The 24,727-nt window shown below is 38.0% G+C and overlaps 1 protein-coding gene across 1 annotated transcript in view; it reads left to right on the plus strand.

Annotated features, from left to right (window-relative positions):
* syt9b (synaptotagmin IXb) overlaps positions 1 to 22,750 on the plus strand; it is a 76,429-nt gene extending 53,679 nt beyond the window's left edge. The window contains exons 5-8 of the mRNA XM_038308702.1: positions 7,410 to 7,530; positions 13,630 to 13,801; positions 13,895 to 14,024; positions 21,888 to 22,750. Coding sequence (XP_038164630.1) covers positions 7,410 to 7,530; positions 13,630 to 13,801; positions 13,895 to 14,024; positions 21,888 to 21,971 — 507 coding nt within the window. The 3' untranslated portion in view covers positions 21,972 to 22,750. The remainder of the gene's footprint in view (positions 1 to 7,409; positions 7,531 to 13,629; positions 13,802 to 13,894; positions 14,025 to 21,887) is intronic.
* The last annotated feature ends 1,977 nt before the right edge of the window (positions 22,751 to 24,727 follow it).

Raw genomic sequence — 24,727 nt, forward strand, 5'->3', positions numbered from 1 at the left:
AACAAACAAGGTAATTGTGCAATGAATGTAGAGAGATCATGTGTGCATTTAAACATATCGTGTATTTGGGTACAAGATAATGCGTTAAGATGACAGACAATACCACCCTATACAATCAAACCAAAATAAAAAACGAGACTTAAATATTGTGGCATCTTTTCTGAGCTGCTTTCTGAGCTGCTTTTTTCACCCTTTAATGTTCTTTAAAAAGGCTTTGCATGAACCAGTTATGTTTTATGTTATGTTTAAATTATTTGCTATTATGCAGTATATAGGGTTAGGGCTACTGAGATAAATCTAGCTGCCTGGAGCATAATCTGCTGTGAATCTGACTTTTAGAGGAAGGTGGAGTGGGGTCAATAAGCAGACAAAGACATCTACCTCAATTTTACCTTCGGTTTCCCATTCTTTTATTTTACTTTTTGCATTTTGAGGTAAGCTACCCATAGGAAGTGCACAATAGTAATATTTTTTTAATCATAATTACTGCTATTTCAATAACTATTATTATGATTACTTCCAACAACATGGCTTATAACCTCACATTTCTTTTATAGCCACTCTTAGACTGCCTGCAGCAAATGCAATTTTCTCATTTTAATGGTTTGGACCCAAACCGATATTTGCTCAACAATTTTTGTAAATCACCCACAACATGCCCACAAAATGCACATGCAAAAGAATACATGTACAATTTAGCACCTCTGCAATCTTTGAAGATCAGACCTTCAGATGGTAATCCTAGCTTATTATTAATTGTTCAAATCCTGATCTTGCCAGAAGACAACAGATGCGTTAGCCTTGATACAGAAATGTTTAGGACCAATGAAATGCAGTGATGTGAATAACATCATTGCATCTATCAGAGGCTAACCCCAAATGTAACCATTTTAGAGCCATTGCTTTCCATTGTAAATAAACACTGACATTATTCAACCTGAAAAATAGATCGGTGGTAAATTGGAATTACCAGTGATATCAGTTTTGGTCCTCCAAATTTGCGCTCACGTTTTGCTTGTAATTACTGAAATGAAATACTACATAGAGAAGTTAAACTGAGGCTTAGCCAGAAATTTTCAGTGCCTTTTAGCCACTTAGCCATCCCTCTGCTTGCTTATTCAAAATCATCATTCTGTAAAACGGGTATTCTGAAATTGAACCATCTGTCTTAGGATATAATACCGAACCTGTGAGCTCATAAATCAAATCAAGTGTTTAAAGTGATTTTCTGTTATCGGATGATAAGAAAATGTGGTTATGTGAATCTAATAAATATCCACCTATGGGAGGTTGCTCTTAGATGTTAGGGTTTGATCAGGTGTTATAACACACTTATAAAATGAGAATTGGTCCACCTTAATGTGTGTTGTAAAATTTTAAGTATAAAAAAAATTATAAGATAGTAAAAAAAGATCTGGAACAAATACATTTGTTGTATTCGAACATTGTGATGACAAAATTACCTCTAATGAAGTGTTTACTTCATTAGAAAGATAGAAAATAATTAACTGACAGTTAAGTAGCTGTAAATGTGTTGGTGTGAGTTTTTTTATTGATTATGCACTAATAAGAAGAGAAGAAATGTTCCATCTGGAAAACAATTTTATTAAGTTACTGTAGCATTAATCAGCTGACAGCAAATGTAGAAATCCATTACTCCATTACTAATCAATGTACAAAGTAGTATGTGATGGCTCAATCTACAAGATTTCCCAACTATAGAAGATGTTTATATGTGTTCTAATGTCCAACAATTAACTTTTTTGCAATGTTCAAATTTTTTGCGGCTCTACTGGTAATATTAGCCCATTGGAGTTGACTCGACAAAGCCTGGCTTAAAGTGTAAAGTAAATTTCTCAAGTTTGATAAAGATAGGGGGATGGCAAAAAATGCTATAACCCGCAAGACTTTTTGCTCGCCACCAAATAGAAACCTGCTAAAAATAACAGCCAAAATACACTTGACTTTTATCCCTAGTGAAACATATTTATCTTCTTTTTTAGCTTTTTGTTTTAAATATTTTTTTTCTTTAGCTACAGCCCTATGTTTCAATCTCTTGGATATCTCTTAACGTTTTAGGAATTAAAGGTGTCTGGTGTGGTCTGGTCTGGTCTTCTCAGTCTAGTCTAGTCTAGTCTAGTCTTATTTGGTCTGGTCTGGTGTGGTCTGACCTGGTGTGGTCTGGTCTAATCTGGTCTAGTCTGATCTGGTCTGGTCTGATGTGTTCTGATCTAGTCTGGTCTGGTGTGGTCTGATCTGATCTGGTGTGGTCTGGTCTAGTCCAATCTGTCTAGTCTGATCTGGTCTGGTCTAGTCTAGTCTAATCAGGTCTAGTCTGATCTGGTGTTGTCTGGTCTAGTCTGATCTGGTCTGGTCTGGTGTGTTCTGATCTGGTGTGGTCTGGTCTAGTCTGATCTGGTCTGGTCTAGTCTAATCAGGTCTAGTCTGATCTGGTGTGGTCTGGTCTAGTCTAATCTGGTCTAGTCTGATCTGGTCTGGTCTAGTCTAATCAGGTCTAGTCTGATCTGATGTGGTCTGGTCTAGTCTAATGAGGTCTCGTCTGATCTGGTGTTGTCTGGTCTGGTCTAGTCTAATCTGATCTAGTCTGGTCGGGTGTGGTCTGATCTGATCTGGTGTGGTCTGGTCTAGTCTAATGAGGTCTCGTCTGATCTGGTGTTGTCTGGTCTGGTCTGGTCTGGTCTGGTCTGGTCTAGTCTAATCTGATCTAGTCTGGTCTGGTGTGGTCTGATCTGGTGTGGTCTGGTCTTGTCTAATCTGGTCTGGTCTGGTCTAGTCTAGTCTAATCAGGTCTAGTCTGATCTGGTGTTGTCTGGTCTGGTCTAGTCTGATCTGGTCTGGTCTGATCTGGTCTGGTGTGGTCTGGTCAGCTGTGGTATTGGTTGGTATGGTATGGTGCCGGCATTTAGTCTTACTTTGTTTTAGAGATACCCAACTTAGCCTTTCCTTTAAAAGAAATAGATAATCTTTTTAATATGAATCTGTTTTTTTCTAGTACATGTAGCAAACATATTTAGTACAAGGTATTAAACATGTATGGGGCTGGTCTTTAAGTGGTTTCTATTCACATTAGAAATAGGAAAATGAAGTTTCCGTAGAACACACAGGTTTGTATCCATCTATGTTGCTTTGATTACATGTGCACTTTTTGTCAGTCAGAGAGCCACTCAAATCTTGAAATCACAAAATCGCTGGTTCATTATTGTAACTAAAATAAATAATGTTTCAGCTTAGTCGACCCTCGGCGCAATGTATGAAAAAATAAACAGTGAAATGGCTAGACTTCTACTGCAAGATGGAATTTCTATTTTTTGTTGTTGTACTAGTTGTACTAGAAATAAGGGAAAGCTCATTACTTCTCCTACTTTAACTCTGTGTAGTCTCCCTCCTGTCCTATTAGGTTTCTTGAGAACCTTTTTTGATAATACCTTGGTTTTTTTTAACAAACAATTCCTTTGCTATCTTGTCGCCTTTGTCTGCAAGCATCCACCTTTATAGAGCAAAAATCGGAAATAGCCTTATATTACAAAAAAGGAAAAAAAAATATTTTATGGGAACTTTTTCTCTCTGCAGGGGTTGAAAGACACTTTTGGCATCAAACTCATTTGTAAGAAAGTTGCAGGTAAAGATAAAATTTTAATAAGAACCTTATTGTAAAGGAGGAGGGATAGGATTAATGAAACCAGACTCAGAACAATGATTGAGTTTCTGTAAGTTTGAAGCTTGTATATTAAACCTGCTAGATCCTGAGGGAAGGGAGATGTTTGATAATTAGAGAAGATGGACTGCCCCTACTCTCTCTTCTTTATTGGGGTGCTTTGGAGATGCAGGCTAATTTCATTGGAAGAATAAGAGTGACCATAATTCTAACCGCAGGCTTGATTTGAGTGCTCATAATAGTAGTGACCAACACTCTATATCCTGTAAACCTAACTCTATAGTCTGTATGTGTAAGAGAATGATGGAAGAAGGCGATCACATTATCAGTGGAGAGCATAAGGGCTTATTTATCCTGCATCTCTTTGCTTGCCTGCCCGTGTGTATCTGGTTGCAAATTCTTGTGCCTCTGCCAGGATGCATGTGTGCTACACCTCTGAGGCATCATAAGCCAGGAGTTTATGATTACCAGTAGATGCTCAAAGCAACAGTGATGACAGAACATCAGAGGTGCATTCCTCCTCAGTAACACTTATAATGAATCGGCTCATCACTCAGTGTCAGAGATCTTGGCTGATGATTGTTTACGTGTATGCATGTCAGTGTGAGCATATTCTGTGTTCCCAGGCGTGCTAATGCTGTCATCCTTGATGAATTAACTCATTTCAATCCATTTGATTTTCAGCTGTATTGAGCAGAAGACTCAGGGTAGCAGTTTTGTTTTTTTTACGTGCTTCTGTTAGAGGGTTTGTGTCTCTCAAATAACGGCAATTTATCTTAATCAGGCCAAGACAGAGAACTCTATCTCTAAACCAATTCAGTAGTTTTGTTGTTCTGCTTCACGCCGATACAAGGCTCAGCCTTGTACCCTATGTAGAGGGTGCCTCAGGAGCACCATGAGGTGAATCAAGGGGAATGCGACCATATTGCCTCTTTACCTGCGAAATTTGTTGAAAATTGAAAAACTCTGCTGTATTTTCACATCATGACAGCCAATCAGGAACTAAATATGATTGTGATATATGGTGAAGAAACTCAGCAAGATTTGTTTCAATAAAAATGGAAGATAGCAAAATTAATGTTGATAAAGGATGAAGAAAGGAAAGCTCTTGAGAGGTGTCTTTTGAAAAATAAGTTTTAATTTATCTCCATAAGGACTGTTAAATCATTCATTATTTGTCTTCCTCCATTAGCTCTAGCAGAGGCACCATCAGCCGCTGTCATCAATCCCCCCCACCACCACCTTAATGCCCTCTGCTGGTGACTCTGTGATGTACAGCTGTGCTCCTTTTATCTTCCCCTGTTATTCTCCAGAACTAGCCACGGTTAGCCACCACCTCTTCTCCTCTCTTGAGTTCTCACTGCCCGACTGACTTCTCGAAGTCACTGCTCTCCTCCTCTATTCTCTAGCTGAAGTTCTTTAGCTCCAGTGGAGGGCATGGCTTGCCACAGTGGCTCGGCTCAGGTGCTCTCCCTGCAGAGGTTCTTACTTACCTGCTGAGAATGCCTTCGCATTTGCATGATTCTCCATGGAGGGTGGCCATGATCAATCCATTACTCCTGGATCTGCTGGAACCAGGGATATCAGGGGCTTATTTTGGCTTTCCAAAGTATATAATAACCTGACTCCGCCAGATGGATTTGCTCCGCATATCCATCTGGAAACCTTCCGTTGAAGTAATTTTGGGAAGGGGCGAAAAAACTGGTTAGCTGATTGGCCTATGTTGGTGATAGACGGGCCAAATAAACCAATTAGATCAACAAAGCATATGACGTACTAACAGAGCGACGACAAAAACACAACCGCAAGTCAGGCTACTCTTGCCGAAACCAGTCGGGAGAAGAGCAAAAACATCTTTTCCTCTCAGAAAAGCCTCCAGAGCAGTGTTTTGCTCTTCTTTCAGTGAAGAAATACTCTGTAATTCCGATAAAACTTGCTCGATAGCCATGCTAACGCCAGTTTCATCGGCTGAAGCCTACATGTTCTTTAGACTTTAGCTTCTCGTTGCGTCACACCTCAACCCGCCTCAAAGCCAACGCTGATTGGACGTTCGTTTGGTGAACGGCTCCAAATTTTCTTTAACTGAGAGTCTCCAGACTGATCTGCGAGTGAAACCTTGAAAGCTCACGAGATCAGGATGGTCTCACGAGGCTAACTATATAAAGCACTGCAACTTTTTTCTTAAAAACCATGTAATTTACCTGACAGGCAAACTGCTGTTGCTTGCCAGGGACATTTCTGGCATAATGTCAGGTGAGAAAAAATAACATTTTTTTTTTCTTGTTGTTCCTGGTTCAGCCCATGCAGGGATGGATGGATAGATTGATTGATAGGTAGATAGATAGATATATTGGTTTGTTGATTGATTGACTTATTGATTGATTGTTTGTTTGTTGGTTGATTTGCTGGTTTGTTGGCTGGTTGGTTGTTAGTTAGTTTGTTTTTTGGTTGATTTGTTGGTTGGTTGGTTGGTTGGTGTGAATGCACCTTAAGACTTGAAATGCCCCATAATGGATCAAAAGTAGTTATTTTTACATTTTATATTTATGTAATTCAAATATGTTTGAATTACATAAAAAAACTAATCAGTTTGCTCCACTTATTTGGATATGAGTAATAGGGATCCAAAGACGATTAGACTTCCTCCATTTACTCTAGCACAGACACTTTCAGCCGCTGTCATCAACCCAATCCAGTCGTATTATTCTGACAGAAATTTTTACAATACAAATTTTGTTAGCATTTTGTTAACAGTTTATTCCAATTACTTATGCCCATGAAAACATTGCTACAGCACAGTTTGAATTGAATTGCCTATTGTACACATTTTATTGGATAATTGTTTTTTTTTTTGCAGAATAGGTGATTTGTTACTCTAAAAAAGCCACAATAAACCATTCAGAAAATGTTTTTGCTATTTCTGTTAGCAGTAACTGGTGTAAAAGTATATAAATGGATGCAAAAATATCTTCAGTGGGAATCTGGGAGTGGTAACAAGATCTGAAAAAGCCTCTTGGAAAATATAAGCAGCTCTGTGTGAAACCTATATGTCTATGAAAGTGTAAATAAAACCTGGCAGTACTTGTGCGTTTTGAATGCACGAATCACCTTCACAGCATCACACGTTATTTTCAGAAGTGCTAATTGGGAAGAAAAGGCTTAGCATGCGTGTGAATGTAAATTAGTTGTGAACCCTCTCATAGGAAAATAGTAGCTTGTGATGAAGGAGTCCACAAGTTTGAGCATAGGCTCATTTAGAGATGCAACAACTTCAGTAATGAAAGGGTAATTCACTTTTATTAAAACATCAAAGAGGAACAGTGTCACATGAGACAGGGGTGTAACAAGACTATATGGTTTTTCAAGGTTTTCAGTCTGAGGTATATTAGATGTGAACAGTACTTGAGGTGTAAACACTTCTTAATACGTCATCCTGTTAGAATTAACTTTCTATTGAATCCATGTGAATCTTTATTTAGTTCACAGTTTTATTGATATATAACAATATTTAAGTTTTTCCGTTTAATATTCTATACAGCTTATCTGTATCTTTCAGCATTCAAGGCCCTAAATTTCCATCTGCAAAACTAAATCTACACAAATGAAACCATGCACCATCTGTGTGTGCAGTAATGACGTTAAAAATTAAATGTAACTTTTATGCAGAGATATAGCCCCTGTATGGGCGGAGAGAAAGTTGTGCTTATATAAAATCTTATCTGTTTTTTTATAGGATAACGTAGATCTTGGAGAGCTGATGTTCTCTCTGTGTTATCTTCCTACGGCTGGTAGACTCACCATCACCATAATCAAAGCCAGAAACCTAAAAGCCATGGACATCACCGGGGCCTCAGGTGGGTGCTGGTTAACATTGCTTGATGTTCCCATTATAAAGTGATGCTTTATGGTGGATTTTTTATCAAAAGTACACAGATATGTATACACATGTATAATTGTGATCTATCTATCTATCTATCTATCTATCTATCTATCTATCTATCTATCTATCTATCTATCTATCTATCTATCTATCTATCTATCTATCTATCTATCTATCTATCTATCTATCTACCTATCTATCTATCTATCTATCTATCTATCTATTCACTGGTTTTCCACGTGATTCTGCATGCGGGTAAATAAAAACCCAAACTAACATGACAGAATCATCCAGCCAGCCTGACCCAGCAGATGAAGCAATTTACAGAAATGTTTCAGGAATTACTTAAGAAAACGACTCCCACGGGGTATACCCCTTCTACAACCAGTGCAACTGCAGCTCCTGAATGAACTACTCCTCCAACTGTTCATTTTCATTGTGTCAATTTTCCACTCCCGAGTCTTATGCAGGTGAAATTGGAAGGTGTCGTGGATTTCTGTTACCACGTTCAGTAGTTTTCAGGTGATTCCTCAGGTCTTTGTTGTTTTATATAACCTCATTTGTGTTTGGATTGTTTAGAAGCAAGATTTAGATGGGAGTTGGGATGCCAAATTTCCTTTGACCAGTTTCTCTGAGTTCAAACAGACATTCAGATATACTATGTCAGTTTCTGATATTTCTCGTAAGATATGGAAATGAAAACCACCAGTGTAAGACTTTGCCACTGAGTTTCAAACTCTAGTAGAATCTTCAGTGTGGAATCCTGAAGCTTTAAAGGGAGCTGTTTGTCAAAACTTGGATGAAGGAATTAAGGATGAGCGTGCAGAGAGGAACTAATCTCATGAGCTATTTGCATTGACATCAGATTTCGAGAGAGAACATGGGCAAAACAACGGAATAATTTACCTCTTCCAAAATCTCTTCATCCAGATCAGTCAAAAGCTTCTGACGATTTCTTGCCAGATCTGGTGGAACTGATGCAGATTGGGCCGCCTTTTACAGCTGCTTTTTGTATCTCTGCTTCTGTCTCCTTGAACCCCAGTCGGCCTCGGCAGATGGCCGCTCACACTGAGCCTGGTTCTGCTGGAGGTTTCTTCCTGTTAAAAGGGAGTTTTTCCTCTCCACTGTCGCTACAAGCATGCTTAGTGTGGGGGATTGTATTTGAGTCAATGCAATCAACTGGTTTTCCTTAGATAGAAAACTTTGTATCAATTTGACTGTATGATCTGGTTGAACTGTAAAGTGCCTTGAGATGACATGTGTTGTGAATTTGGCGCTATATAAATAAACTGAATTGAATTGAATTGGTTGTAGGACCAACAATGCCGGATGAAAACTTGACTCTACCCAAAGCAGCTTAAAGGGTCCTTTCCCTGGTCCCTTCCTTACCCACTGTAAAGAAGGCTGTTTAAGAACAGATCATTCCACATGAAATTACCCTGATGTCTCCTGCTGACCCAACCATTTTTCTGCTCTTGTTTTACCCTCTCAAAACCCACCGTTTTACAGCGTTTACAAATAATAACTCAAAATGCATGAAAATTACACTGGTAAAATGTTTACCAATATAGACATTTAGACATCGTTGGAAAGCTTAGATTCTCCACAATTCAACCACCTAGTTCATTTTATGGACATAGCAAGCACCAAAGCACAATGAACACAGATATAGCAGCATGTCAAAATGCACCTTGACAAAGCAGCCACAACAAGCAAGCATGTCTTTATAACCGCTGTTCAAAAAAGGCCTATTATTTTCGAGGATTAAAAAAACAACAACTTTGAGTCATGTTTGATCTGATGCAGTTTGGGCTTAATGCAGCTTGGGTGTTTTACTCACCCAATTAATTTTCATGTATATATTCAGAAACTGGAAAGGTGTTAGCTTTCAAATAATGTATCACACATGTAATCTGGGCTGACAGTTTCTAAATCATTAGCTTTTCCATTTGGGTATGCAAAATAGGGGAGAATTCCCCAAAATGAGGTGGATATTAAGAGATTAATCGATTGTGGTTGAGAACAAAGCCTTGTCGATAATACATTTTGCTGAACAATAAATTCTTCCTGTTACGTCTACCTGAACCACTGAACCACACTGGCTCTAGATGGAAGTCCTATGCATGCATTCACGTACCGAAAAGAACCATTAAGACTTCTGGTGTTAGGTAATTATATTGAAGAATTTTTTTGTTTCCTTTTTTTTACCCAATCTCGGAAATTAGAGTTGAGTCATGGAGTAACCACTGTCTGTCAAACTGTCTACAGTGTTCTGTCTTATATTCTCAAGAACAGGAAACTGCAGTATACCTGAGTATCAAGACCTTCTCCTGGTTTTCAGTGACTCTAAGGCTCTCTCTTTCCTGCCACATTGTCTATATGACTGTAATATTGAGCTACTTACTGGAGCCCCTATCCCTTCCAGTAGGTGGTATAACCTGTCCAAGCCTGAGAGAGTACTATGAAGAACATAAACGAGTCATTAGCTGCTGGAATTATCTGCACCTCTACCTCACCTGCTGGAGAAAGATTTTTCTTGAAAAGGATGGATCATTAGGAACTTCAGTTGATTACAGGGACGCCCCCAAGGTGATTTTGAATATCTGGTAATGCCTATCGTTTTCACAAATGCCCCTGCAGTTTCCCAGTCCATTGTGAATTATGTCCTTAAAAATATTTTAAATCAGTGTATATTCTATAGCCTTATGAAATTCTGACATTCTCCAGGCCCTTATACGAACAAGATTCATGTGTTAAGTTCTCCAAGTTTTCTAGAGTACAAACTCTTTGCCAAAGCTGAGAAGTATACGTTTCATGCCACATCAATAACCATTCTGGGAATCCTTCTTAATTGCAGGCAGGTGAAGACAGATCCAGGAAAGTTTCAAGTCATCCTCAATTGGCCTACTCCCTCAACTCACAAGCAGCTACAACATTTTTTAATCTTCTACCACAGATTCATTAAAAGCTAGAGTCAAACAGCTCAAGCCCTAGCCTTATCTCCTTCAAAAGACCTTTAATTTGGTCCCCTAAAGCCAACGAGCTTTACCAATGCCCAAGTTGATGCCTCTGATTTAGGGGTGGGTGAAGTCCTTTCAATAATTTTGTCTAAGGATAATAAACTTCACTTTTTTACCCCCTTAAGTGGGGGTAATAATTCAGAGTGCATACAATTCCACCTGTACAATTCCTACCAGCAGATGGAGCCATTGTGCGCAGCTCCAAGCTGATACCAAAAATTCAAGCCCTACAGCTCTGGAACTGTTATAGCTAGAGGCATTTGTGGTTGAAATGAGATAGAACATATATAATACAATAAAACCTGCATTTTCTCAAGAATGTCTTTATTACTGCTGTTCAAAAAGGACCTATGCTTTGCGAGATAAAAAAACAACAACTTTGAGTCATTTTTGAAGTAATGCAGGTTGGTCTGTGTTCTAGTCACCAAATTTTAATTAATATATTAGGGAACTAGATGGTGTTAGCTTTCAAATAATGTATTGCACATGTAATTTGGGCTTACAGTTCCTAAGTTATTTGCTTTTTCTTTTGGTTATGCAAAATAGGCGAGGATTACCAAAAATGAGGTGGATGTTAAGAGGTTAACTTTATCATCTTCTTCCAGACTCAAACCTGATGCCTGTGTAGGCAACACTCCAGTGACAATAAACCCAATTTCTCAACCGTCATTCAGGGTTCCTGCGTGACGGTTCCTGCTGGAGGCCTTATCGTGGGAAATAAAGGATCAAGTCCTGGATGCTGAGTTTATGTTCCTGCTTCAATTAGGTGCTGCTTCATTCACTGGGCCCACACAGAAAAAAAATCTCCTTCCTTCCTCAAATCAACTGAACTCTTATCATCCTTAAGCTAATTTGCTGGTGGCCAACAATATGAAATGATGTTAAAAGTTATTTTCTACCCTGTCCAGTGTGTGCCTGCAACAAAGCTAGTCACCAGCCTCCCAGTGGTCTTCTTTAACAGTTGCCTATCCCTTAATGTCCGTTGTTTCATATTGCTTTGGATTTCGTTACTTGACTGCCACTATCTAAAGGTTTCACCACTTTACTCAATATAATCGACCGCTTCTCCAAAGCCTGCCATGTCATCCCTGCTTTGTCGACTTCAATCCTCATTGACACAGCTCAGCTCCTGAGGTATGTTTTTCACCTTCATGGAATCCCTCATGAAGTCCTGAAAACAAATCCATGCTTGGATAATTGGAGAAGGATTCCTGCTTCCCAGTACTCACCCAGACAAAGGGTTTAGCTATCAACTCGCGACATAAACCTAAAGGCTTCTAATCACAAACTGTCTCCCAGATCTGCTGGTCCATTTAAAATCAAGGGAGTGCTCAGTCACCTGCTGTTTGCCTCAAGCTGAAAATAATTGAAAGATTCATCCTGTTTTCATGTCTCTCTTATCAAGCCTGTCCTGTCTAGTTCTATTTACCCTCTTCCAGTCCCCCTCCAATCGCCCGAGACATTTGCAAGCACCCGGCCTTCCTTCTGCGTGGGATTTTGGATGCTCATTGCTGAGGAAGGGATTTTCAGTATCTGGTCAAATGGGAGTGTTATGGACCCGTGGAATGGTCTTGGATCAGTTGTTCTTTTATTTTGGGTTTTGACCTTGTTCAAAACTTTTGGGCTTTGCACAATTCCTCCTCTGGACCGCAAGGGTACGGTCCATGAAGGCTTGGTAATGTTAGGGTCTCTTGGGTGTTTCTAGTTTTCTGGTGTGAATGAAGTTCCTGTCACAAAGAGGATTTTTGCTACTGGTTGAGCCAATCCGTGTTGCTGCACACCTAAGGACATTTCTCAATCAAGGTCATTAGCGTTTGTAAAAGATCACCTCTTTGCCAGATGATCACACCTGATGGTTTGCCAGTCAAAACTAACCTGACAACAGCCAGATGCATGTCTAGCTCCGCCTAGCTCCACTCACCTACCTATGGGACACCGCTCATTGAAAGTGATTTCCACAACCAAATTTATGGTCTGGCCAATCAGGATGCAGGGCGGGTGTTTCCTGGATGTGACGTAGTGGAGAAGCGAGTTCTGTAAGTCGTTCGTCTATACTTTTTTGGTTGGCTTCTTTTTTTAAAATAAGTCTGCTGTGCACAATGTTGCCTTTTATCCGCACATTTTCATGGCACAAACGACATTGATCATTTACCGACATTGCGCTGATTCCACTGTTGCTATATCCAAGATGTCGGCTGTTCTGTTTTGCTTTTTTCCTGCGTAGCTCTCACAGCGTCACGGGTTAGCTTCGGTGTGAGTGGTTGAAATAGCATGTCGATAAAGATGACAGACAAGTGGCTTATCCAATCATATGCAAGGAGTTTTGATAAGGCCCAGCGTTCAGTAAAGGCAATTCCTATGGCGGGTTCCCAGATGTATGTGAGTGGAGCTAGGCGGAGCGAGACATGCATCTGGCTGTTGTCAGGTTAAGTCAAAACACCCAGAAACCAGGAATATCTATCTTGTTGAAATTTTTCTTCATGTAAATCTCTTTAATGTAGACTCTGTTATTGTTCCAGTAAACCAATGAACCTCTGTTTGTTTCTGATCTTCATGGCAAAGGTCTTATCTGTGTGTATCAGATCTCAGTCTTCATCGCATTCCTGCCCACTCTCCAGCACAATGTCTCTTGCAACTAGCAAAGCTCTCTGATCTCCTGGACCTATAGGGTACAGTCTGCAAAGTCTGATGAATCAAACCCCTCCAGATCCATGCTATCTTCCCTTCACCACTCAAGTAAACAAATCAATCAATCATCAGTTGTCATCAACCAACTCCATCCTGATTAGTCAAACTAAAAACCAATATGTGGCATTTTTTTGCTTTTCATACCTGTTTCCGTCAATTAAGCTAGAAACTGCCGAAAGACACAAAACAGATACAAAGTGTTCATGGGATGTGAACATGTATTATTATTATTAGAAAAACCCTTTCGCAGTGTTTATTGAATTACTTTGTAAAAATATATATAATATGCAGCTCATATTTTTTTTTGTATTTAAGAGTCATTTATCCCTTCAGATAACATTAATTTATGATCTCTTTTTTTTTAGATCCATATGTGAAAGTGTCCTTGATGTGTGAAGGAAGGAGGCTAAAGAAAAGAAAGACTTCAACCAAGCGCAACACACTGAACCCTGTCTACAATGAAGCAATTGTGTTTGATGTTCCTCCCGAGAATATCGATCAAATCAGCCTCCTCATTGCAGTTATGGATTATGATCGGTTTGTACATTTAGAGCTCCCTTTCAGGCCTAATCACAAGATAAAAGATAACAGATCCAAGAAATGGCACCGTTTTCCCTCTCTGTCCTACAGGGTTGGACACAATGAAGTGATTGGAGTGTGCAGGGTGGGTAATGAAGCTGAAAGCCTTGGGCGAGACCATTGGAATGAGATGTTAACATATCCCAGAAAACCCATCGCACACTGGCACCCTCTCATCGAGGTACGGCTTCTTACAGACCTTTGGTGTAAAACTTATCTTTGCATATTCTAATACTCATAATCTTAAGTTATTATCCCTACAATATAGCCTTTTGCTGTATCATTTCAATAATAAAATAGCAGAATTGTTAAATGTTTTGGCAAACTAACATTCTAATCATTGCTTAACAATCATCAGGGGTTCCTTACATAGAAAACTTTTATCCAATTCATGAGAATATGATAGAATTGTCTCTATAAAGGGCCTTGAGATAATATGCTGTGAAGTGGTGCTGAAGAAAAAAATGGAAATGAATTAAACAGGAAGCAAGCTGGTATAAACGGTGATCAACAGTAGAAGATTACATGCCAGATGGATGAAAATAGATGTAAAATTTGCACTGCTGGGTTTATTTTTTCTCAAAACAAACCCCCAAACGGCCAAATTGACACAATATCATGGTCTGTTGTGTTTCGCAAAACCATTTTTTCTCTTGTTTTCCACCAACTACCTCTTGCTTTTTCAAAACTTTTCCTTTTTTTTCTTTAACTACATATTTCTTTATGTCATGAAATCCTTAGTGAGTAATTAAAACTTAACGGTGTCAGAACTAACTGTGCACCAGGAAGCTATTCTCCCTCGCACGTTCGCATCATACACACCATGTTTTATGATTAGCAGTTAATGTAAAATATTTTGGATATTTTTTTCCAGGTGTTGTAATCACATATTGTCTTTAGCATGGCCGACGGTCAGCAAAAGTCAATAGTTTAAAGGCAGACAGCCTGTGTCCCACTGTTTGTTGCATATATTGTGACATACACCATTATCAAAACAAAATCCTGTTTGTTACAGTAAAGCCAAAGTCCATTTGCATCCGAGCTTAAAATCATCTGAGCACTAAATTTTACATTAAAGGAGACATTCTTAATGATTAATTCAGCCTCTTATGGGAACTGAGACATTTATTCCTGATGATACAAGAAGATATATCTACAGGCAATTATAAGCTGTTCATCCATTCAGTGCTTTAATTGACAACTTTATTTCTATGGAGGTGTAGCGGTATACATATTCTATATATTTTCTTTGCTAAGTCATATTTCTTCTTAGATGTGATCTGAGATGTTAAAAGACTGAAACTTAGGGAAAGGAAATTAATCTGAATATCATTTGTATACTTTCTACTCCTTTCATTAATGCTGTTATTGTCCTGTGATCGCTTTAATATCAGACACCTCACTGCGGAAGTGACTTTGATGAATACTTTCCAAATTAATGCATCTGTTATCCAATGTTAATGTGTTTTCCAATCTGAAGTTCAGATATAAAAAAAAAACAAATAGGGCAAAACCAATTACATAACAACGATACTGCATAACCCTCATGTTTACTTCGCTTGTTTTGCTGTTATTACCACAAACAAGCCTGTGTTATCAAAACCAGAGAGAGAGAGAGAGGTGGCTACATTCATGCAGCGTTTTCTATTTTTGACTTCCCATCCCACACTCATTTTTAAAAAACAGGGCATGCTAAAACAGATGCTAGACTGATTCATGTAAATTCAAAAAGACTCGTCAACACTTATTTTACTGGTATTCAACTGAAGGGTTCGGAAGCTAAAAACATCCCATGGTGGGTCACTGTACCATTGAGAAACATCTTTAGAATTCTTCTAAAGCCTAAGCTTAATAGTCAAGGTTCCCTGGGTTGTTTGACTTGCTGTTGCTTTAATACAATGTGCCTTGTTATCTTGATAACTTCTGGGCAATTTTGCTTATTCTTTTCAAAGTGTGTAGATCCAAACCCTTTCTCAGATAAATCGTTTTTTTACTCATCAACGGCGTCTGCTGCTCAATATTACAAAGGAAAGAGAATTCTGAAATGTTATTCTGCTCCTAATGAAGATCCAGATTTTATTGGCAACAATTATAGCATTCTTTTCTGAAAGGCCGCATTTAAAAAGAAATAATCAGTTGGTACCAACACTACCACTATCTATGTATTTTATGTGGCAGGCCTTGACAGCTTCTTCCAGTTAGAGCACTCGAAATTATTGTGCCCACTTAAAATATTTAAAACATTTACTTTAGCAGCATTTTAACATAAATATTTGAAATCCTTCTTGCAAGAATAAACCATTTAAAGTTACATTGCTTTTTCATCCCAAATTATCTTAATGCTGTAGCACCAAAGAAAGCAAAAGGTTTTTTTAGGATTTGAAGGTTGTTTATGTAGAAAGAGCATTACGTTGTAGGAAGGTACTTCTCATTAACCCGTTCCTAATCCTATAAGGACACATTAAGTGACAAAAGCTGGCCAACAAGATCCTGACATTTCTCACACCACACAAATATTTACCTAAAACTTCTCTTTTGATTGTATGCACTGCATGAACAATGTTATTTTGGCAGAGGTGTTGAGTATCAATACTTGGTTACTGTTCTAAAATGTGCAGTTGGTAACTTTATAAAATAATATTTGTTTTGCATATCAGCTAATAATGTCACCAGATTCTGACAGTCTCTGAAACTAGATAAATCTCCTCTACCTCCTCCCAGTGTTCTCACCGCCTTTGGCAGAACCACACCACCCTAATACCCAATTTACACTACCCTTGAAAAACCGATCCATGCCGAGACCGGTTTGAGCTCGGATCACTTAACCAGGCCGAGCTTGGTTCTGACGACCGTTTACACATCACGCTATCTCGGTTCCTCGACTCCTCGCCCCCTAGTGACAATCTGCGGTATTACTGCCAATATTGAAGGAGGAAATCAAGCAGCTGGTTATGGTAATGCACCAAAAGTTGTTTACCAACCGCCATAAAACACAAGAAGAAGAAGACGAAGGTGTCATGATTGGTTTAGGGATCAAACCCACATGCAGAACACCACTTGGAGACTGAATAAAAAGTTCAACAGAGTTTATTAAAGGTTTGTACAAGTAAACATGAACTGGATTCAGGAAACAGGTCCGGGCAGGATTCTCAGGCGTCTGCAGAGATGGATAGTTTGATTAGCCAGGTTAACTGATGAGTTGTTGAGTTTTCTGATATTTCTAAAAATACCTTGACAAGGTTCAGGCTTTCTTCTCTGAGAGAGGGAACCGGTTGGGTCCAGAGACTGTTGGTTCAGCAGAGTGCTCAGCAGCAGCAGCAGCAGCAGCGTCTAGCTTCTGACTGTTTAGTGTCAGACCTTGGTTTGAGTGATAAGCTCTCTCCCTGAGAGCAGCAGGTGGATTCCAGAGTGAGATCTTCAGGTTTGGCTCTCTAGAGCAGGCAGGCAGGTAACAGGCTAAGCTCTTCCAGAGCTTCACACGAGAGACAGGTTTCCTAGGAGCGAAAAGACAGAGGCAGGTTAGAATTAGGTTTCTCTTTAGAGACAAAGGTTCTAGAAGTAACAGAGGCTCAGGTTCGCTAACCAAACTTGGTCAACACTGCGGCTTCGAAGGAAGGTCTGACTGCTGCTTATGTAGGAAGGTCTCCTGATGGGCTGATGAGCTTCAGGTGTGCTAGAGGCTCCAGCCCAGGAGACCCACAGCGCTCTCTGCTGGAGACAGATGGTAGATCTCCAGATCCCAACAGTAACCCCAGTCCCTAACAGAAAACATATAACAGAAGAGGATCCTCGGCGCCCTCTGGTGGGCAAGCCTCAGGATCCCAACATTATCTTTGTTTTATATATTTTTTTTCTTATTTAATTATTTTTTTTTTTTTGCTCTGAGGTATGACAGGAAGTGATGTGGATCAGTCCACTTTCTATAAGCGTAGGGGCCTGGGAAAGGACAAGCAGGCATTTTTGGTTTGGGGCCTATGATTTTTACCAGAGCAAGAGAGGTAGGACAAAGGAAAAGTTTAAACTCTTTAATTGTTGGCTGAAATAGAAAATAAACCATCCAGAACCATCATGAAGACTGGATATTGAAACTTCTTTTTTGCCTGCGTATAGAAACTTGACCCCAGTGCCTTAGTAGTGGCTTAATTGGAACTTTAATTGGATGTTTGGACTGGCAAACAATCGCCACTACAGTTGCTATTGTTGCTTAAACTGAGTCAGTTGTGGTATCGACAGGTGAGTCCGCCAGCATAGCCACGTTTGTTATGCCCCAGGAAGGCCCTTCTGACTGTCGTCATTCCTACATGTCCCGCCCCAAAAAACAATGCTGATATGTCATGAGTCACACAACACTGCAAGATTTCAATATAATAGCCTCCCATTGCCACTGTAAAAAGAATCTATTGACATAATAATAGGGAAAAGACTGATTTAACAATTGTTACAAGACGGACGTATTAGCTGGAGTCTTTCAAGATGGATTTGTTGTGAGACTGAAAACTCAGATGTCGTGACAATCCAGCTTACAGCGCAATGTTAACCCTTACAGCCCCTGTAAATTTTACCTGTTAACACAGGGAAATTCACCTCACAGAATTTTCCTCTGTTAAGCTTCATTCCAGAAGCACAATCTGATAAGCTTCAATGTTTTTGCTGGAATAGGCCAACTGCACAAGTCAATGTTATGTTTAGGGTAACTTTTCTGTGATGATTAGTTTTCTGCCATATAAAGTTGAAAGCTTTTTACCAATGAGGGGGCTTTTTGAGAAAATTGGCTGCACTGGATTTTAAGTGTTACCTTAATAAATTAGGCTGAGTACAGATAAATGCAACACACTTTTGATTTTATGTATGATACATATTCAGTTTTTTATATACTTCACAAATGTGTTGTACTTTGTGTTGGTTGATGACATAATATCCTCAAAAAATGTTGAAGTTTGTTCTTGTGATTTGGCAAAATCCAAGAAAATGTAAATCGTAAATACTTTTTCATGGCACTCTTTTGTGTTTATACCATTACCTACAGTATGTAACATATAATGCACTGAGCAAAGCACACACAACTACAAACACACACAGACACTAAAGGCCTGTTAGACCATTAAGAGCAGCTTTGAACTTCTGACTGAAAACATGAATAATTCATCAGTTCAATCTCTTCAGCCACAGATGTAAACATGCACTCACAACCAAAAACAGCAGAGATGCCCTCAGTAATTCCAACAGGTTCTCATGCTGTTAGGTGAAATAAAATTATATAGAAGAAGCTAAGACGCTTGGTTTCCTTTGCTCTGCCACATGAATTAGATACTGAATCACAAAGGGGTTCAGTTCAGGGGATGTCTGCTAAAAGAGAGAGATGCTCACAAGCCAACTATGAGATACAGTCTGGCTTTGCTGTCTCAGGGGGCTGGCTCAGGTTTGAATATATCTACAGGGAATGATGCCTTTTACTGGGATGGTTGAATTCAGATCAAACAGGAACATAACTAAAGATTTACAGTAAGATACACTGAAATTAAACCAGAGAAAACTGTTTCACAGCAAAGAGGGTTAAAAATGCTTCTTGTTGACAATCCTCAGTGGTTACTGAGAACAATATGACCAAATTTATCAAAACTTTGCTTTAACTTCACAACCTGCTTGCAGCTGGAAATTATATTAATGAAAGCAAAGACAGAAACCAAAAGGTTAGTGGCTGACCAATATCAGAATCAGTCAATATAAAACGTGTAATGAGGTAAATGATTATTAAAGTATAGATTCTAGCATTTTTCATGAAAAAACAATTGATTATTTATGTAAATGAGACATTTATTCAACTAATTAAGGAAAATCTAATAATGATGATGGTGATGATGACGTGCAGGAAATTATTATACTTTATTTGATTTGGAACTGGAAATTGTACACTCATTGTCCAATTTGTATACAAATATGGAAATATTTTACTGCTACATATGTATCTCTGTAATGCCCACAAATAGACCAGAATTTCAAATTATGCAAGAGAACCTCAAATGTTTATTTTTTACAGTAACATTACAAAATCTTTCACTATTTGCAGAGGGTCCCTTCATATGCTCAACTATATTTCATATTTCATCACCATTTGAAAAGGAAAAATGTATTAACTGTAAAGTCTGTGTATCTAATTGTTAAATAACTATTATGTTTTAGGGCAAAGAGGGACCAGCTTTCCAAATGAGGTAGTGACATGATATGAAATCCTATCGCAGAAGAATTAAAATATTGAATCCAATTACTTTAGGGTCATTGGAAAACTAAAATGTTTCTCAGCCATTCAACTTTTTCACAGTTTGTCACATTAAGACTTCAGACTTCAGTGTACTACATACAAATATAATACAATGAGACCTGCCTTTCTTAATAATGTCTTTATTACTGTTGTTCAAAAAGACCTATCATTTCCGAGAATAAAAAAGACAGCTTTGAGTCATGTTGGAACTCATGCAGCTTGGTCTGTGTTCTACTCACCCAATTTTAATTTATATATATATATATATATATATTATATATATATTCACAAACTACAGGGTGTTAGCTTTCAAATAATGTATGACACATGTAATTTGAGCTTACAGTTCCAAAGTTATTTGCTTTTCCATTTGGGGATGCAAAATAGGTGAGAATGTTACCAAATGAGATGGATGTTAAGAGGTTAACTGGGATTTTCTTTGCTGAAAATGTGGTAAAAGTAAAAAAAAAAAAAAAAAAAAACCTGGAAGAATTCAATAAAAAGCAATTTTTATATTTTACCCGCATGTATCTATTAATTGAAAGTAATTTTAGGGTTGAGGAGTGGCCCATGCAGAGTCCTAAGGAAAACCTGATAGAAAATCAATAGAGGGAGCGAGCAATTGGGGTGATATATATATATATATATATATATATATATATATATACACATATATATATATATATATATATATATTAGGGGTGGAACGGTTCACAAAATCCACGGTTCGGTTCGATTCACGGTTTCTGGTCACGGTTTTCGGTTCGATTCGGTATATGTTGATTGTTACACCGAAATCCCATAAAAATTTGCCATAATGAAAAAATCCCCCAAAAATAATGGATTGTAATTATTTTAAATGATCCGCGGAAACCCTGAATCATTTCCGTATGTTTTGCTGCTTTGAATTTAATCATCTGGCGCATGCCCTCTACCTTCTCCAAGGGACTCAGAGCGGAGCGGACGGGAGCCACAGTGGGGGCTGTAGGCTTTGCTTTGTACAGCCGGTTTGGAGCGCAGCGGGGCGGAGCGCTGACGGAGTATGAGGGATTTCGGGGTTAGCATGACATGTTGGTCATGTTGCTGTTAGCATAAACTAAACGTGTTGCACAATGCTTGCACACTGTTGCACTTTAATCCACAGCTTTCTCTCCGCCGTCATAGTAGGTCACTCTAAATGCAAAGTGGTCCCATACAGCAGACCTATAAAGTGCTGCTGGCGCGTCTTCCAACTCCTGTTCTTTCCCAGTCGCCATTCCGACACAATTCTCCACAACTACTGATTTTTTCCCCTGCTACACCCGGCTAAGCTGCTTCGCTTCTTCTTCTTTTTTACTACTGGTGGTTGGCTTTGGTCGCAGTACTGCCACCTTCTGCTCTGGAGTGTAAACGCTTCGCCTATGAGAAAAAGGAGCAGCGCATGAACCGAACGAAACACACGCGAATCGAACTGAGACAGTCGAACCAAACGGTTCGTACTGTTTTCATAAATTGTCCCATCCCTAATATATATATAAGCATGTATAAGGTTTTAAGACTTGTTAGGACTCCTCCTGACCTGCACATAGAGCAACTCTTTCTTCAATCTAGTGTGCAGATTACAGGAAGTCAGATCTTAATTATAATCAGTGACATAAAGTTGTTAAAATAAAAAGGAATGATATTTTAATTCTATCATACTCAAGAAAGTGGTCTGACTTCATACTGGTTGTGTCACTTCAAACACTTTCTTGTTTTTTTTGTTCAACATTAGTCAAACTCCTGTTTTTCTGTCTTGCACTCCAGTGGGTCGGACAGGGAGCGACAATGAGTGGAAGCCAAGGAGGATCCACCAACTCCCTCAAGACGCCACCGCCACCGTCACCATGATCACAAGCACGAAAACCATTCATCCTATCAGGATGGGAAAATGTTGGAAAAGGGATCAACTAATGATTCAAATTAGATGTTAAGGCTTTCGAGTGACTAACAGTAGCATTATCAGGTGTAGGCCAGTACTAAAACTGATTTATTAGATTGAACTAAGTTTTAATGTGCTAAGATGACTGAAAGTCCCTCTCCTATTCATCCTTGTGTGTCCTCACAAACCTAAAAACTACTTAACATTCCAGTTGAACCACCACTTTGCTCTTATTTGTCCTAACAATCTGTTACTGATAAGCATTAACAAGATAATGTTATCTGATTAATTTAATGTTTTGTTTTACTTATTTTTTCAAGCTTATTGATGTTTGTAGATTATAATCTCTTTGTTTTTTTTTTAAGGCAATTGTGTTTGAGCTTTAAATGTTGATTTCTGTGAGTGGCCCGTTGTTACAACATGTTTGCTTTATAAGAAGAGAAAAGGTAGAATTCAAGAAGAGGTTTTGTATTTCTTCATCTTTCTTTATCTGTGGTTAGGAGTTGTCAAACTTTAACGTGCACTGTATGTTATCTGTACTGTGCAACAGCCTAAAAAACAAAGGGGATTTTACTGGAAAGTTAGATTTTACCTCAGTGGAACAGAGATTATTGTGAAGATGTTTTGCTAAAAGACTGTTTAAAGTGGAAGAGGATAATATTAGTGTTTTATTTTGTGCATGTTGAATTGCCATTCTTTGTTACCGGATGTTGTCAAAATAAATATAAAAAAGACATTTTAAAAATAACCCTCAGCCTTTGAGATCTTTTTTGTGTTATGATCTTTGGCTGTTCTGTTTTGAGGTTTTTTTCCCCTCAGGAGTTTTTTTTGTCTTTCTCCTTTTGCTCTAATTAGTTTCATTGTCATTTGTGAAATCTTGCATTATGCGATTATTTTGTTGTGTTTAGGTTTAAAGGGTATTTCCTTGTGTTCTGCTGCAGTCATGTAAATGTTTCTCCTCCCCTCAGTTTATCTGAAATATAAATAAGAAATAAGACACTCTGTCAATGAGACAAGACATTTTACATTTTAAATAAGAAAGAAATTATTGCAATGTCTTATATCAAGTGAATATTATAGAATTATCTTATTTTAAAGTCGTATGGAAGTCATTTTTAAATTTCAAATCTTAAACAGGTATATAAATGTACTCTTTATCAAACCATATTGTCCCAAAAGTTAGAAAATTTATATTTAAAAAAAAATCCTGCCTTAAAATCTGTGGGGGTTTTTCGTTATTTTATGCAGGCCAGTCATATGTCAGCTTCTACACCTAAATTCGGCCAAACAAATATCAACGGTCATCTGTCAATCACATTTTTTTGGTCATAGCATCTTGATTCATATGTCGCAGCTAGTAGACGGTTGAAATAAGAAAATTAGAATAATTTACCACTGAGTTACATCCCAGTGTTCACGGGGATGGACGTCTGTGTCCTAATACACCAAATTTGAATTTTTTTTACTTTCTAGGTAGTTTTTGCAGTGCATCTTCCTTTCCTACTTCAGTAGTTAAACAGTTCTCTTCGGTCACTCTGGGATTCTTCTGCTCCATTCCTTTTTTTCCACAAAATCTTACCAGTGTTCTGTTCATCTTCCACAGTTTTTATTATTAGATATTCTACACCTCTGGTTCCATCTGTACTTGGGTCCTGTTAACCAAAATTTACATTTTGCCGTTTTCTGCTGTACATAAGGCCAACTTTTCACTGCATAGATATTTCTCCCACAATTTTCAGCTTTAACTGTGTTAATAGCACCAAATTTGGTAAAACTTGGTTTAATGTCAAGACATCCCATATGGAAAAGAAACATAAAAAACTTATAAAATATTTGTGTCACCGTTAGTTTGCTTCATGTATTGTGCATCATATAAGACTTATATGATTTACTCTTGAAAGCGGCCACTTTTGCATTTCTTTCATACATGATAATAAAAAGGATAAGATAAGGATCACATCAAAACTATTTATGTGGTATATAAGGAAAGTACATTTCAATATATATTTTCCATAGATGTCCCATATAATTTATTCACTTTTTCACTGTATGACTGAAAAAAACATAGACTTTACATATATGAACAACTGCTGTTGTATATAGGTTTTCTGTATGTAAAATAAATGCACTTTGCAGGTTCATTATCCCTTTTTTGTATGTTTTTTATAAGTATATTATATGTAATTTAACAAAAACATATAGGAATACATGTCTTTTTTTTTGTATGTTAAGGCAATACAATATCATGGTCAACTATTTTTTATTTATATTTTTCCTGTAAGTATTTTTAAAACTTAACTTGTAAAAACACATATGATTCATAATTGATTCATAATTTTATACAGATTCAAATTACTACTTTAAGAAACAAATTAACACATAAATTTGTCCCTCTCCAACTGTAGATGTACTAAAGTGAATTACACACTAGCAGTTCATAGACTACCCAGTTTGCTTACAGAACAACTACTTCATAGCATTATTTACAGCTCTGCAGTCTATAAATGCCTCCCAACAACTTCATCTGTAATACTGAAGAAAACATGAATGCCGATCAAACTTTAAATTTTATTACCTCCATTTGCAGTGAACTGACATTACAGTGGAATACTGATCTCAAAACATTTTGCCTTATCTTAACTCTTTCGTGAAAACAGCAAACAAGATGGCATAGTTTTTGGCTGCAATAGCTACCATACAGAACTTTCAAGTATTAACTTGGCAA

Source organism: Cyprinodon tularosa, unplaced genomic scaffold (genome assembly GCF_016077235.1).
Source record: "Cyprinodon tularosa strain WSP-4 unplaced genomic scaffold, ASM1607723v1 ctg644, whole genome shotgun sequence".
In the NCBI taxonomy this organism is placed as follows: domain Eukaryota; kingdom Metazoa; phylum Chordata; class Actinopteri; order Cyprinodontiformes; family Cyprinodontidae; genus Cyprinodon; species Cyprinodon tularosa.